Below are 14,240 nucleotides of genomic sequence, written 5' to 3' on the forward strand. Positions count from 1 at the left end.
TTCTCGAAACACAGTGAGAGATGCAGTCTTCCAACGATGGCCTAATAACCTGTGAGCGTCAGCTACCGCAACAGTCTTAATTAGGCAAATAAAAACTGTGATTAACTGAAATTAGTAAATGTAAACTTACTAACACTGATGTAAAGAAAAGACCCTAACAAAACAAGCCTCACCATCACAATGCAGACAAAAGCAACAGTAGAAAGATAGGAAAGCACATGTTACATCCAAGCAAAATTATCACCCTGTGAAACAACATCTCATGTTGTTCTAGAATGGCCTAAAACTCACTATGTAGCCAAGGATTAACCAAAATTCCTGCCCGTCCAGTTTCCACCTTCCAATAATGAACTAAGGTGTGCGGCACTCTGCCTGCATGGTTAATGTGGTTCTGAAAGCCAGGGTTCTGTGCGCGCTGGGAGAGCATTCTACCAACTGCATCGCCAGCTCTAAAACTAGTTATACCATAGAGATTATTAACTACTTTCTCCTGAAATAACACAAACTACAAAAATAAAGTTATTAATTAACTAACAAGAAGAATGTGCAACAAAAAATACCCTTGAATAACAGTTTATATCAGACGAATATAATGACAATCATTCAAATACACTGCAGTCATTCAATTTGGAGAGGAAGCACATTTTAAGGCCAAAGCTAAGACTACAAATTTATAGGAGTGTGCAGTCAGTTAATTATAATGAATCATCTCTATGGATTATATGAGGATAAAAATCAATATATATCATTTATTAGTATATCCTGCTATAAAGAGAAGTGAAAAGCTTAGCTACAGCAACTAGCATTCACATTGGATTTCGGAGCCACTCAATGGCTCAGTGCCAAAAAGAGCCGGCTGCTAAATCTGGTGGACGATTGAGATTCCCCATGATGTGATGGAAAAAGCAGGACGACTCCGGTAAGCTGTTCTCTGACTTCCGCATGTACAAATATGTGTACACATGCAAAGTAAGTGAAAATGTCACACAAATTAAGACTTTCATAAAATGAAGTCCAAGATCTGCAAGGAGAATAACAGAATAGGCATCTCTCCTTGTAAACAAACCACAGAGCGTAAAACAAGGCTTTCTTGAAGCAAAACCACAGTTCTCGTTGGAAATTTAAAAAAAGAAAAGGAAAGAAGACAAAATCACACCAAAATTGCTTTCAAAGTAAAAATACAAAGTTTTAGAACTTGAAATGAGGTGGACCTTCGTAGCAAGTCAAAGCAAGATAATGTGCAACCCGATTCCAGACAGGAAGCTGGTCTCATAAGCCTTACCTCAGAGTTTGAGCCACCATCATAGGCACTGGTAGCCAACCGAGCCAAGTTACAGAGATGCTGAAACAGGTTTAAGCCAGTCATGCTAATTGTTTCAGGTTTCAGCTGGGGCATCTTAAGGAAAAAAAATGTTAACAAATTTTATTTTACTAAAGATTATTAATTTTACTAAAATCAACATGGAATTATAATTTGGATAGCCTGTAAACACTTGAATAATTAAACAGGCAAAACCTAAACAGATGCTTCAAATAAATGTACCTGCCCAATGTGTGCTTCTATTTTCAATATATGTTATATGTGAAATTTTCATATACATAAATGACTAATTTTTATATATGAAAATTTCAATATACACATACATATGAATTCTGAAAATTGAAAATATTTACATATATAACTGAACTAGGGAAAAGTAAATACAATTTGTTATCTATTAAATACCTTGACTGTAAATATTTATGAGATAACCAAGCTAAATATAGTTTGCATTAAAAGGAATAATGCATGATAAATGGTATTTATTTGCGCCTTACCCTAAAACTCATTTGTATATACACTGAGAGACACTGAGTTTGCAGAGAATCTTCCTAATCAGCCACAACAACAACATTAAAACATGGAAAGAGCCAGGTGGGGGTGTCAAATGCCTTTAATCCCAGCAGCACTTGGGAAGCAAAGACAGGGAGATCTCTGAGAGTTCCAGATTGGCCTGGTCTACAGAGTGAGTTCCAGGCCAGCCAAAGCTGTTACACAGAAACCCTGTCTTGAAACAAACAAACAAACCACTTAAAAATGGGAGGGGGAAAAAATCCCTTATTTTTGAGACACAGGCCCTGGTAGCCCAGGCTGACTTGCTATCCACCTTGCTACCCTGGACACCTGAATGCCTCACTCTCTTTCCAACACCTCTCAAATGCTGAGATCACAGACATGTACTGCACACCCAACACACCCCGTACTATCACTCATGTTTGCTATGGTTTATCAAACAAGTGACTACCTACTGCCAGCGAGAGAAACAAAGGTCCTTCCTGTCACCACTACACTTACTGAAAGGGCCTCCCAAACAGCTAACAGTGCATGCTAGCTAATAATCTGGCCAGAAGACGCCAGCAAACAGACTCAAATTATGGCCATTTAACTCAAGAAAACTCACATACATGGGTCTTATATTTGGGACCATGGGCACACATTTCACAATAAGACGACCATTTTTTAAATTAATATTTATGATTACTACCATACTTAAATATTATTCTAATTACTCCAAATTCTTGACTAAGTAATAGACTCATAAATAAAACTAAATTTACATTTAGTTAAAAATAAAATATAACAAGACAGAAAAATCTGAACTGACAAACTTGTATGAGGATTATCAAAAACTGATGTTTTTGTCCAATTTAAAAACTATGTAGGTGAGAGAAGGACAAGACAACGTTAAAGAAGTCATATTGGGTGAGATTAAAATCCATATAAGAGAATATGCAAATCAAACTTCTAAGAGGAAATTACCTTCTCCAGGAAAAGATGTTTGTAGGTCTCCATTCCCATTGCATGTTGATCTTTACTTCGAACTTGATTTAAAAACCAATGAAGTGCATCATCATAGCACTCAGAATCTTCCACTAAACAATGCCATAAAATGTCGACTTGCTCTAAACTTAACCCTAAAAAGAGATAACATATTTTGTACTTAATTCGGGAGGTGGGAGTGTGAAACAGGGCTGTACTACACCGCTCACTCTAGTCTTGTACCTCAGCTGACTGCCCCTTCCGAGTAATGCAATGCTGGAGAGTTGCCACACCTGTGTTTTATACACAATGTTAAACAGTTCAATACTCCTTTTGGATACATATGTATACGTGTTTGTTTTCATAAATATGCAGATGATAATTACTAGCTCAGTAGGAATTCCTATGGTTTTTTGTCTGGAAATTTTTAATCAGGATATACAAAACACGTAGGTGCCTAATTCACTGGGCCAAAGCAGCCAGCGCGAGGTATGTAAGGGAGCTAACTGAGCAAGCTTTATATAAAGCATTTTAAAAGAAATTCCATAAATGAACACTGTCCAAGTAGAAACATCAGAGTAGAGACAAGACTCAGCAGTAGAAGGGGACCCAGTGCCTATATTGGGTAGCCTATAAGCACCTCTAACTCCAGCTCCAGAAGAGCATCTCTGGCCTCTGTGAGTACCAACATACCTACATACAGACACATACAACACATAGGTAATTAAAAAGGAACTATCACCTATGCATAATCCTAATTAAAACCAAACAAGTTAAAAGCCATTATATGGCTGGGGCAGAGCACATTAACCTAGCAGGATGAGGCCCCTGGGCTCAAGCCTCAGCAAAACCAAACAGAAGATAAGTATTCCAGAAGAGTCGTACAGTTAATAGGTCTAAAAATTATATAAGGTTCATAAAAGGTGAATACATCACTGAATTATGATAATAATTGGAGAAAGGTAATCACAAATATTTTTGTCGATTCAATTTAAAGTTGAGAATTGTAAGAGTAGAAGTCATACCCAAAGGCTGTCTAAGGAAATTAAGGAGCACAATCAATATTTTTTTTTCACGATCAATATTTTTACAAACTACAGTAAAGATCCTTCTGAAGAACAAGGCAAAAGTGCAAGAAATGATGTTATGCAAGGATTCACTTGTTCTCACTCCATAGTGCTCTGACCTAAGGATCAAAGGGCCCCTATGTATAACAAGGAAAACCAGATACAGACGCAGAAGAGGAAACACAGAGCATTACAGGCAACCACAAGTCCAAATAAAGGGTTAAGAAAAGACAACGCAAAGGATGTTTAACTTCAGGAGTCCATTCAAAGCCTACTCTAGTTTTCTACAGTGTGGAAAGACCAAGTATGGGAATGACCAAAATCCCTCTAATTACTAAGACTCAAACAGCATTGCACACTATCCAATCATTCACCTAAGTATCAATACTGTCTGCAAAGCGTGTGTTCAGTACGAGTACCCTCAGCAGCCGGGCCACAGGCAGAGGAATCTTCAGTTTCAAGTCAACCACTAAGACCCAGGGCCATACAGGGAGCCCCTGTACCCAAAGAAACATACAGAGCTGTAAATCGTTCTCTAGGAAGGATGTGAAGAGTCAACATGAAGGGTTGGAAAGGTGTCCAGCAGTTACGAGGACCTGTTACTCTGGTAGAAGAGTTCCATTTCAAGCATCAACATCCAGCAGTTCAAAACTGCCTCTAATTCTGGCTTCAAAACATCTAATGTCCTCTTCTATCCTTGGTGGGTACCAGCACATATATACGTACAGGTGTGTGTGTGTGTGTGTGTGTGTGTGTGTGTGTGTGTGTGTGTGTGCGCGCGCGCACGCACGTGCGCACGCGCATGCACGCATGTGTAAGACACACAAACAAACAAATCTTAAAAGACAAGAGGCAACATAAACAATCAGTAATGTTTCATATGGAATTAAACAACACCGATTATTTAAAAGAGCAGGATAAATAAAAGATGCCTCAAAATAAAAAGGATGTGGTTAATTATAATAAAGTTCATAGTAAGACCTGGAAAGAGGCACTGAACCACTAAAACAGCCAATAAATAGGTAATAAGTAAGCTTTTGTAATTTTTATAAATTTTTCAAAATTGTTCTTACTGGGATATAAAAGTCTGCATTAATGTACCCAATATAACTTAATCATAACTAGACTATATTTATCTTTTGGGTGGAGTGATTTTGTTCTGACTTTTGCTTTTGGTGGTTGTATAAAGCATAAAAGCACATAAAAGCAGTTATCAAAAATTATTTATACTAATCATATTTAATTTCCTATCTTCATATAGTCATACTGGGGTACAAATATCTAATAAAAACAAAACATAAATATGCTATAAAAAAAAAAGATGTTTAACTTTCGAAATGTGCTGGTACCCAGTATTAGGTATGTTTCTTACAGTCTGAATCTGAAGGAATCCCAGAGATAAACCAGCAAGAGCAACACGTGGCACACCGCAAGCTCAGCGAAGGAGTTAAGAGTGATGGCGGCACACCCCAGGCCAGCTGCTAACCATCAACTACAGCGTATGAGTGGTGGGAGTTAGGAAATGAGGCTGCTCTGACGCGGAGACACAGAAAGCACATGACAGTCAGTGCAATCACAGTGAGAGCACCAAAGAGAGCAGTCAGTGTTCTTAACTGCTGAGCCATCTCTCCACTCCCAATGTTTTTTAAGATGCATACTTTAACCTAAAAAAACTAACATTTGAAAGCAATGAGGCTACAAAGAAAATATATCATGGTCATTCTTATATTTTAATAATGTCCTCAAAAAACATTAATAGTTCATGTTCATTCAATGATTGATGTAAAAATACTTAAAATTGTTATAAAAACCCATGGGGATTTTATTTGAAATATCTATCAAAATGTTTTAATTAAATGTCTAATGCCAGCATGTAGATAGGCCACTACGCCTGACAACTGGACTGATCTCATGTATTTTAAAGTGCACATACAAACATAGAAACAAACATGAGAGAAACTGCAGGCTTACTGAAGTGGTCAGGCGATCCCAGGGTGGAGAACACACAAGTCAGGAACTGAAGTCGGACCTGAACTTCCGCACTATGGCTGTACCTACAAAACCATCAAAGAGTTAACACAGGGCCTCACTATGGCTGTACCTGCAAGACCATCAAGGAGTTAACACAGGCCTCAGGCTTTCTCCTCTTGTGTTGTCTTAAAACCAGGATCTCGGTCCCTTAAATGAAGAATGACCTTGAACTCACAGCAATCGTCCTGTTTCACCCTGCCAAGCACTGCGGTTACAGGGCTAGGTTACCACCCGAAACAAGATGCAGTATCTTAGAATATATTTAATTTTCCTAATCATGACGTGCACTAAAAATGGAGATTTCCCTACAGCTCATAAGGTCTCATTGTCTTTAATTATACAACTGGACACATTGAGAAGTTCATGGAAATCTCCAGACTAGAATAAAACATACTTTCAAGTTAGTATTTTTAAACCCTAAAAACATTTTTTTTAAGATTTATTTTATGTACATGAATGTTTTGCCTGTGACAACAAAATTAGAAAAGGCCACCAGATCCCCCAAACCTGGACATATAGATATTTATAAACCACCACAAACCCAGGTCTCAACCACTGAGCTATCTCTCCAGCCCTCAAGTTAGTTTTTTAAGTATGTAATAAAAAAACTAAAAAAGAATTAAACAAAAAAATTCCATTTTAAAATTATAGTTATCAAATAAACTAAAAGTTAACAAAGACTACATGTTCTTCTGTAACTCACATGTTATCCCCACTATCCACGTGGATACTCTGTAACTCACATGTTATCCCCACTATCCACATGGATATTCTGTAACTCACATGTTATCCCCACTATCCACGTGGATACTCTGTAACTCACATGTTATCCCCACTATCCACGTGGATATTCTGTAACTCACATGTTATCCCCACTATCCTCATGGGTATTCTGTAACTCACATGTTATCCTCATTATCCACATGGATATTAGGCATATCCTATAAAAAGCTAGTGCTATGAATGTTATCTCAAACCTGAATAATTAAATGAACAAAGCTTAATAGTAACATAAGAGTTGTTGTGAGCCTGATTCATTAAGAGCTTTCTAGAATTGAGTTTGTATGCATCTGCCAAGCACCACATTCTAAGGGAAAAGTTTCAAAAGGTAGGCGATTACCAGAAAGTAACCAATCTGAATACCAGAAAAAAAGAGTTTTGTATGTTACAGACAGAAAAGGAATCCCTGAAAGGTCAGGGGCAGGGGAGGAAGTGAGAACAACAGTTGGATTTGTATTTAAATATCCTTCAGCAACTCAGTGGTCTGTGCTCCTTAGGATCAGTATCTGTGGAATGAAATTAAGCCATGAGTACTTATTTGTGAGAAAAGACACACTGCCCTGCAAACTGCTCGAATTGCTGGGCCAACTACAGCAGCAGCCGATACTCGCAATTCTACATCCAAGTTAACAGGTAATTTTGACAACCCCATAAGAGAAATGCTTTTAATTTTCTACTAAGTGTAAAATTACCAGTATCATAAAAGCTATACTATATTTACTATTAAAATTCAAGGGTTAAGGGGTTGGGGATTTAGCTCAGTGGTAGAGCGCTTGGCTAGCAAGTGCAAGGCCCTGGGTTCGGTCCTCAGCTGGGGGGTTGGGGGGGATTCAAGGGTTAAATTTTTATTCTAAAGCAGTGGTTTTCCAGTTCCTCATGTTAATGGTGATCCTGAACAATAAAACTATTTTTCATTGCTACTTCATAACTATAATTTTGCTACTGTTATGAATCATGATACAAATAGCTATGTTTTCTCATGTTCTTAGGTGACCCCTATGAAAGACTTGTTCAATCCTCAAAGGGGTCTCAGTCCCAAGGTTCAAAGCCACCGTTATAATCAGTATCTTTTGGGCTCTTTAGTGGCTATTTAATGTATATCGGTGCCTTTTTGAAAATAAAAATAGCGAAAGTTAAAAAGAAAAGCAAAGTAGTAAATAAATCACAGCCTAATACCCTACCTATCTAGATAAAACTGAATGCTTTTAACACCTTCTAGTTTGTGACTAAATGGAAAGGAATTTGTACCAGCAACACTATCAGTTCAAGTGAATCCTAATCAGTTGAGTTAATGATTCTCTCTCAGTGTGAGTTGAAGAAAATCAATGCCAGGCATAAAAAATGAGTGGTTAATTTTTACAAAATGCCTTATAGCTTGGAAACTTATATATATCTCCCAGAAAGAGTTTTGTAGCTCTACGAGGGACATAGGTTCAGTTACTTTGTCCTCACTGTTTCAGAGTCCACACGTCAACCTTTGGCTCCATGATTCAAAGGGCCCTGCCTATTACCTAAGAAGGACTGATTAGCCATTGAAGTACTAGCCAGAAAATTTTCTTAGACATCAAAATCATTATTGACACAAATTTTAATTGGCTTGTCCCTAGCGTCAAGCAGTAAAGAAATATGGGGAAATATTCTGCACACAGACATGAAACATTAAGGGATACTTAAACAAAACAATAAATAGAAAGCTGGGGAAAGGGGTTGGGGATTTAGCTCAGTGGTAGAGCGCTTGCCTAGGAAGCGCAAGGCCCTGGGTTTGGTCCCCAGCTCCGAAAAAACGAACCAAAAAAAAAAAAATGTCTTTCCTATCCCCTAAGACCATTCACCCAGGGGACCCAATGGGCTAGGCCCTCCACCATCAATCACTACTCAAGAAAACGTTCTCACGCATGGCCAAAGGCCAATCAGATGAAAATCATTTCTCAGGTGAGGTTGCATCTTCCCCAGTGAGTTTTGTTTGAGTCAAATTGATATCATGCAAGGGTAAAGACCAGACTTTGACAGCCCATCCCTACCCAAGAGCACGTAAAACGCCAGGTGATCAACGTCTGTGCACTTATAATCCCAAAGCAGAAGAGGTGGCGACTAGAGAGTCACTGGGGCTCACTACTGGGCAATCCTAACCCACTTGGAAAGTACCAGGTCTTAGGAAGCCTGTGTCAAAAGCTACAGTACACAGCTCCTAAAGAACAATACTTGAAACTGATCCGTCTCCCACGGGAACATTCACACAGAAAAATAAAAAGTTAAGTAACTTAAATCACTCTCTTTGGAGTTTTAATACCAAAATAGCTAAGTCTTTTCTCTAAGGAGCCCTACATCTAAGATACTCTTGTAGAAATGAATTGTGTTTCCTACCCAACAGTATTTTTCCCCAAACTCTCAGCACTTCTCCATTATAGTCCCCACTGGGAGTGAAAACTGCCACAAATTCCTATGATCAGTGTAAGAAATCTACATTATTACAAATCCTGGAAGAGCAGAGGAAGTACTCTAAGGCAGTCCAGATACTTCTTCTCTACTCTGAATATCCGTGAGTACACTGATGGCAATAAGCAGCACTTACTAGCACAGAAAGTTCTAGCTTGGTGTGGGAATGTACGCCGGAAATCACACCACTACTGGATGACTCTAAGTTAAGGTCAAGTTAGGTTTTTCAGTTCTAGACCAACAAAATCCTGCTCAAAACGTAAGTAGAAATTGTGAATGCTAGAAACACACTGCTAGGACATAAACCCTAGGTCCATTCTTACTCAATGTGGGGCCTTGGGTAAGTTATCTATTGTTTCCTATCTTTAAGGACTGTCTTCCTCAAAAGGGCTGCTGTGTATCTTTAAGTTACCACGTAATGCTTTGCTGATGGCTGTGTCCCTGTGTGAGGAGAGGAGGCTGAGGTGCACCATACTGGCAAGTGTAAGAGGACAGTGACAATAAAGGGCAGCCGATCAAGCGCCACCATAGCTTTTCAGACAGGGTCTCTTGGGATAGACAGAAGGCTCAACGGATTCCATTCACAGTAAGCACGCAGTGGCTCACATCTGTCTGTAACTCCAGGTTCAGAGGATCCTGTACACACTCTTCTGGCCTTCTGCAGCCAAAAGGCATGAGAGTGATAGAGCAAATCGCACTGATGGACATGAGAACAAAACACACATACATATAAAATAAATAATTTAAAAATGTACTAATAATCTTAAAATGCAAGTCCTACTACATTAAAAAAATATTAAAGATTTCTAGATTTTTTGGTGGGGAGAGGAGGAGTTAGACCAGATATCGCTATGTAGCCCTGGCAGTCAAGTCACTCTAGACCAGGTGGTTCTCAACTCAGGGATCCACCTACCTCTGCCTCCTGAGTGCTGAAATTAAAGCCATGTGCCACCACCATCAATTGGTGAAAATGTTTACTTCTAACTCTTAACAACAATGACTACCAAATAATTTCAGTCAACCAAGCCCCAAGTTAAACTTAACTTTTTAAGAATTAGGAAGTAACTTCATAAAAATATTGCAACATACTATCTTTGATTTCTCTTATAATTTTTTAATAAAAGGGTTATATTTTACATATTGATGAAATAAAGGCAAGAGATTATCTGTCAGAGGACGAGAAACCACATAACTTACTCAAAAGGTTACTTACAGTGTGTGCTTTTGTCTGCCTTCCCTTATGCCCTGAATGTAATACACCAGATTGTCAAAGAAAAGCTTCATCATGTTCAGTTCTTTCTCTGCCCACCTGCCCAATTAAAAGGAAATAATAATCTTAAAAGGGAAAGAGACAGAGAATAAAAATATGCCTAAAAGAAAAAGTTTAAGAAATCTTGAAATGTAGAATTTTTTATTTTGGTTTGTTCTGGCTGTTTTTTTGAGATAAGGTCTCTCTGCAGTCCTGGAACTTTCTCTGTAGATCAGACTGCCTTCAAACTGCTGGGATCGCAGACATGTATCACCATGCCTGGATGACAGTACGCACACAGGAGGCAGCTGGGGCTCTATGAACTCAAGGCCAGCCTGGCCTACTCTGCAAGTCCCAAACTTGCCAAGCTATATTATAAGACTATATCTCAAAAAAATGTTAATTTATTGGGCTGCAGTGATGACTTAGTGGTTAACAGCACTGGCTGCTCTCCCAGACACCCTGGGCTCAATTTTTAGCACCACATGGCAGCTCACCACTACTTCAGTCCCCGAGGATTAAGACACTTTCATTGGTCTCCACAGGCACTGGACCCAGTAGATGCTCAAACACACAGCCAAAGCATATCCAAACACGTAAAATTTAATTAAACAAATGAAATAATTTTAAGGTAAAGCAAACACTATCGTTTTATTTCCAAGTGTATGGGTATTTTGCTTAAGTGTTCATCTGTACACCATTTGTATTCAGTGCCAAAAGGAAGCCAGAAGAGGCTGTCAGCTCCCCCGGAGACTGGTGTTTAAGTTGCCATGTGGACGGTGAGAATCAAATCCTAGTAATGGAGTGCTCTTAACAGTTGTCATCTCTCCAGCGCCTGTAATTATAAAACTTCAACACCGAAGAAGGGACAAAAATACTGATTTTTTCTTTCTTTTGCAGACTAACTCATGAACTCACTACAATCTAAACAGAAAGCACAAGGTGAAACAGGACAAAGTGAGATTGTCTCAACATGTAACAAATAATATACAAACAAGTAAAAAGCTTAAGAGATAGATATGCCACAATGCTGTGCAGTCCTACATGACATGCCAAATGCTGAGTAACGAGAAACAGCACAAGAGCGCAGAGCTTTTTCCCACCAAAGCACTGTCCTTCCAAGAATTATTCAGCACTAACTGATCCTAACTGCCTAAGTGTAAAGAGTAACACAGCAGTATTGAAGCTATCACTATTATTCTCAAACTACAAAGAAAACAAAGACCTACTATAGATGATCCTGATGCATGGTTAAAGGTCAGAAAGGGGGTGCACAATGTTTACATTATGAAGCCCCCTTTACTCCTCAGACACAGAAGAAGCCACTGTGAAGCCTGGCAATGCAGCTTTCAGAGGACTGTGCACACGCACTTTCTATACTCAGTCACTTACATTGTGATCCAATGCGTGTCATAACTGCTACCAAACTGCTGGAAAGTACCAAACAGCTTCGGGAGGAGACGAAGTGAAATCACTACTGATCTGAAAAGGAAAGCACAGATTCATAGGTAAAACACAGTGACTCTAGATTTTCACAGAAACCTGGTCCTTAAGAATCTCAAGTGTAAAAACGATTTTGTTTCTAATGTCTAATTTATGTATATAGACAGATAATTCCAGGTTTAAAACTTTCAAACCAAAATTTAGGATTCAGAGGGCATGTATGTTGGCATCCTTAATTCCCACATTTTAGAGGCTGTGAACTCAAGGCTAGACAAGGCTACACAGTGAGAACCTGTCTCAAAACAAACAAAAACCCCAACTAAAAAAAAATAAATAAAATATCTGGGTTTAAATCCAAAATGAAAAGGCCTTTTAAAGTATATTTTTCTTCCTGAAAATATTTATCATAGTTATTATCACCTTTCTGATATTATTATTTATATTAAAACTGATCATTACTGCCTTGTATAGACTGTGTTTCTAATAAAACTGCACTTCTTATTCCAAAGAAAACATTTTAAAAAGGACTCACTCAGGGTTGGGGATTTAGCTCAGTGGTAGAGCGCTTGCCTAGAAGCGCAAGGCCCTGGTTCAGTCCCCAGCTCGAAAAAAAAAAAAAAAAAAAAAAAAAAAAAAAAGGACTCATTCTAAATTCTAAGGAAAGGTGCTGAAAAGACAGCCCGGTTGGTAAAGTACTCACCTTCAGGTTAGGATAGGAAACAACAGTGCACTATTTGCCTAATATCTGTGAAATCCTGGGTACGATGTGTGGGAAGAGCGAGTAGGAGGTTGCAGGGCAGCATCCTTTGTTTTATACATTAAAATCCATACACAAAAGTTTATACTAAATACATAGTTGTTCTTAAAATGAGCCAAAGAACTTAGAAGATAGAAACACACTTCAGTGGTATAAACTAATAAGAAAAAACAGTAAAACAGTAATGGAGATAATGACATCTAAGAACTAAGTCAATATTTTAAATAAATATTTAAAATTTCTGTGTTTTGAAATAGTCAAACATGTTTGCTAATAAGATGGCTCAGTAAGGAAAAGCTCTTATCAAGCAAGCCTGATAGCCTGAATGCTGCCTGGGAGCCCCTGGCCCTGGCTCAGGTGCCGGATATCAACCCTAGGTTTGTTTGTACAAACTAAGCAAGCACTCTATCACCTAAGCTGTATCTACAGTCTAAAATCCAGAATCATCATTAAACAGTCCTCTCTCAAGCTTCCTGAAGAATAGCTGTGTGTGTGTGTGCATGTGTGTATGTGGGTATGTATGTGTGCATGTGTGTGTGTGTGTATGCGTGGGTGTGGGTGTTTGTGTGTGCGTGTGTGTGCGTGTGTGTGTATGTGTGTGTGCGTGGGTGTGTGTGTGCCTGTGTGTACATGTGTGTAAGTAAAAACTATATAGACAGCTGCTTGCATGTGCGCACTCACACCTGAGTCAAAGCATGTATGTGAAGATCAATCGATAAGCTGTAGGCAGAGGAAGCATGGTTTGGGTCCTAGAGATAAAACTCAGGCTTCAGGCCTGGCATCGTGTGCTTTTACCTACTGGTTCATCTCACTGGCGCAGAATAACTGGTTTTATATACTGTATATAATGTATGTGTCAATGGGAATAAAAGAGACCGTGCACATGCTGATTTTATTTTTCATTTAAAAAAAAAAAAAGCTGGCATAAGACTAAAAACACACCAATTTCACTTGTCTTTACAAAAATAAAATCAATGAAAAAACAAAAAATATTTTGAGAAAAATATCATCATAAATCACAAAAGCAAATTTCAGAATTGTATATTGAATACAATTTCCATGACAGTTTTTTAAGAAGAGAAAGACTGTCCTGAGAGACAGCTCAGTGGTTAAAGCCCTGGATGCTCTTCCATCCCTCACACTCATAGGGTGGCTCAGAGCCACAGGACTGCAGGTCCAGGGGATCCTATACCCACTTCTGACCTGTACAGACCCCAGACACTGCCATGGTGCAGACATACAGACAGGCAAACCACTAACACGCCTAATAGTAATAGACACTTTCTCAAAAACACTAGCTACACTTAGCTCGTGTGTTTGTGCGTAGGATCCGCTTGCCACAACGAACCCGCACACTCCGAGGTCAGAGGTAACCTCTCTAAAGCCTGACCTCCTCCGCCACTGCTGGTCACAGGGAAGATGGCTGTCAGCCTCGGCAGCAGCCTCTTCACACTCTGCCCTCGCTCCTACTTCCAAACGCACGTCACAGCACTGCACCAAGAAAGCTGCTGTGCACTGGAAACCACGGTCCAGATGCAGCTCGTCCAGTGCGGGTTAATGGCAGAGGCTGGAGAAGTGGGTAGTGCACGTCAGAGAGGACCTCTCTTACCAACCTCGCTCGCCACACCTCAGTCATGGTTTCAGTGTGTTCCAGACCAGACTCAAATCCACAATCCT

At 39.1% G+C, this 14,240-nt stretch overlaps 1 protein-coding gene across 1 annotated transcript in view; it reads right to left on the reverse strand.

Moving 5' to 3' along the window:
- Window positions 1–14,240, reverse strand: part of Usp34 (ubiquitin specific peptidase 34) — a 188,289-nt gene that overhangs the window by 99,859 nt on the left and 74,190 nt on the right. The window contains exons 19-23 of the mRNA XM_032915874.1: window positions 11,756–11,845; window positions 10,328–10,423; window positions 5,839–5,921; window positions 2,801–2,955; window positions 1,283–1,396 (exon numbers count right to left, since the gene is read on the reverse strand). Coding sequence (XP_032771765.1) covers window positions 1,283–1,396; window positions 2,801–2,955; window positions 5,839–5,921; window positions 10,328–10,423; window positions 11,756–11,845 — 538 coding nt within the window. The remainder of the gene's footprint in view (window positions 1–1,282; window positions 1,397–2,800; window positions 2,956–5,838; window positions 5,922–10,327; window positions 10,424–11,755; window positions 11,846–14,240) is intronic.

The sequence above is a fragment of the Rattus rattus genome, chromosome 11 (genome assembly GCF_011064425.1).
Source record: "Rattus rattus isolate New Zealand chromosome 11, Rrattus_CSIRO_v1, whole genome shotgun sequence".
NCBI classification, from domain to species: Eukaryota; Metazoa; Chordata; class Mammalia; order Rodentia; family Muridae; genus Rattus; species Rattus rattus.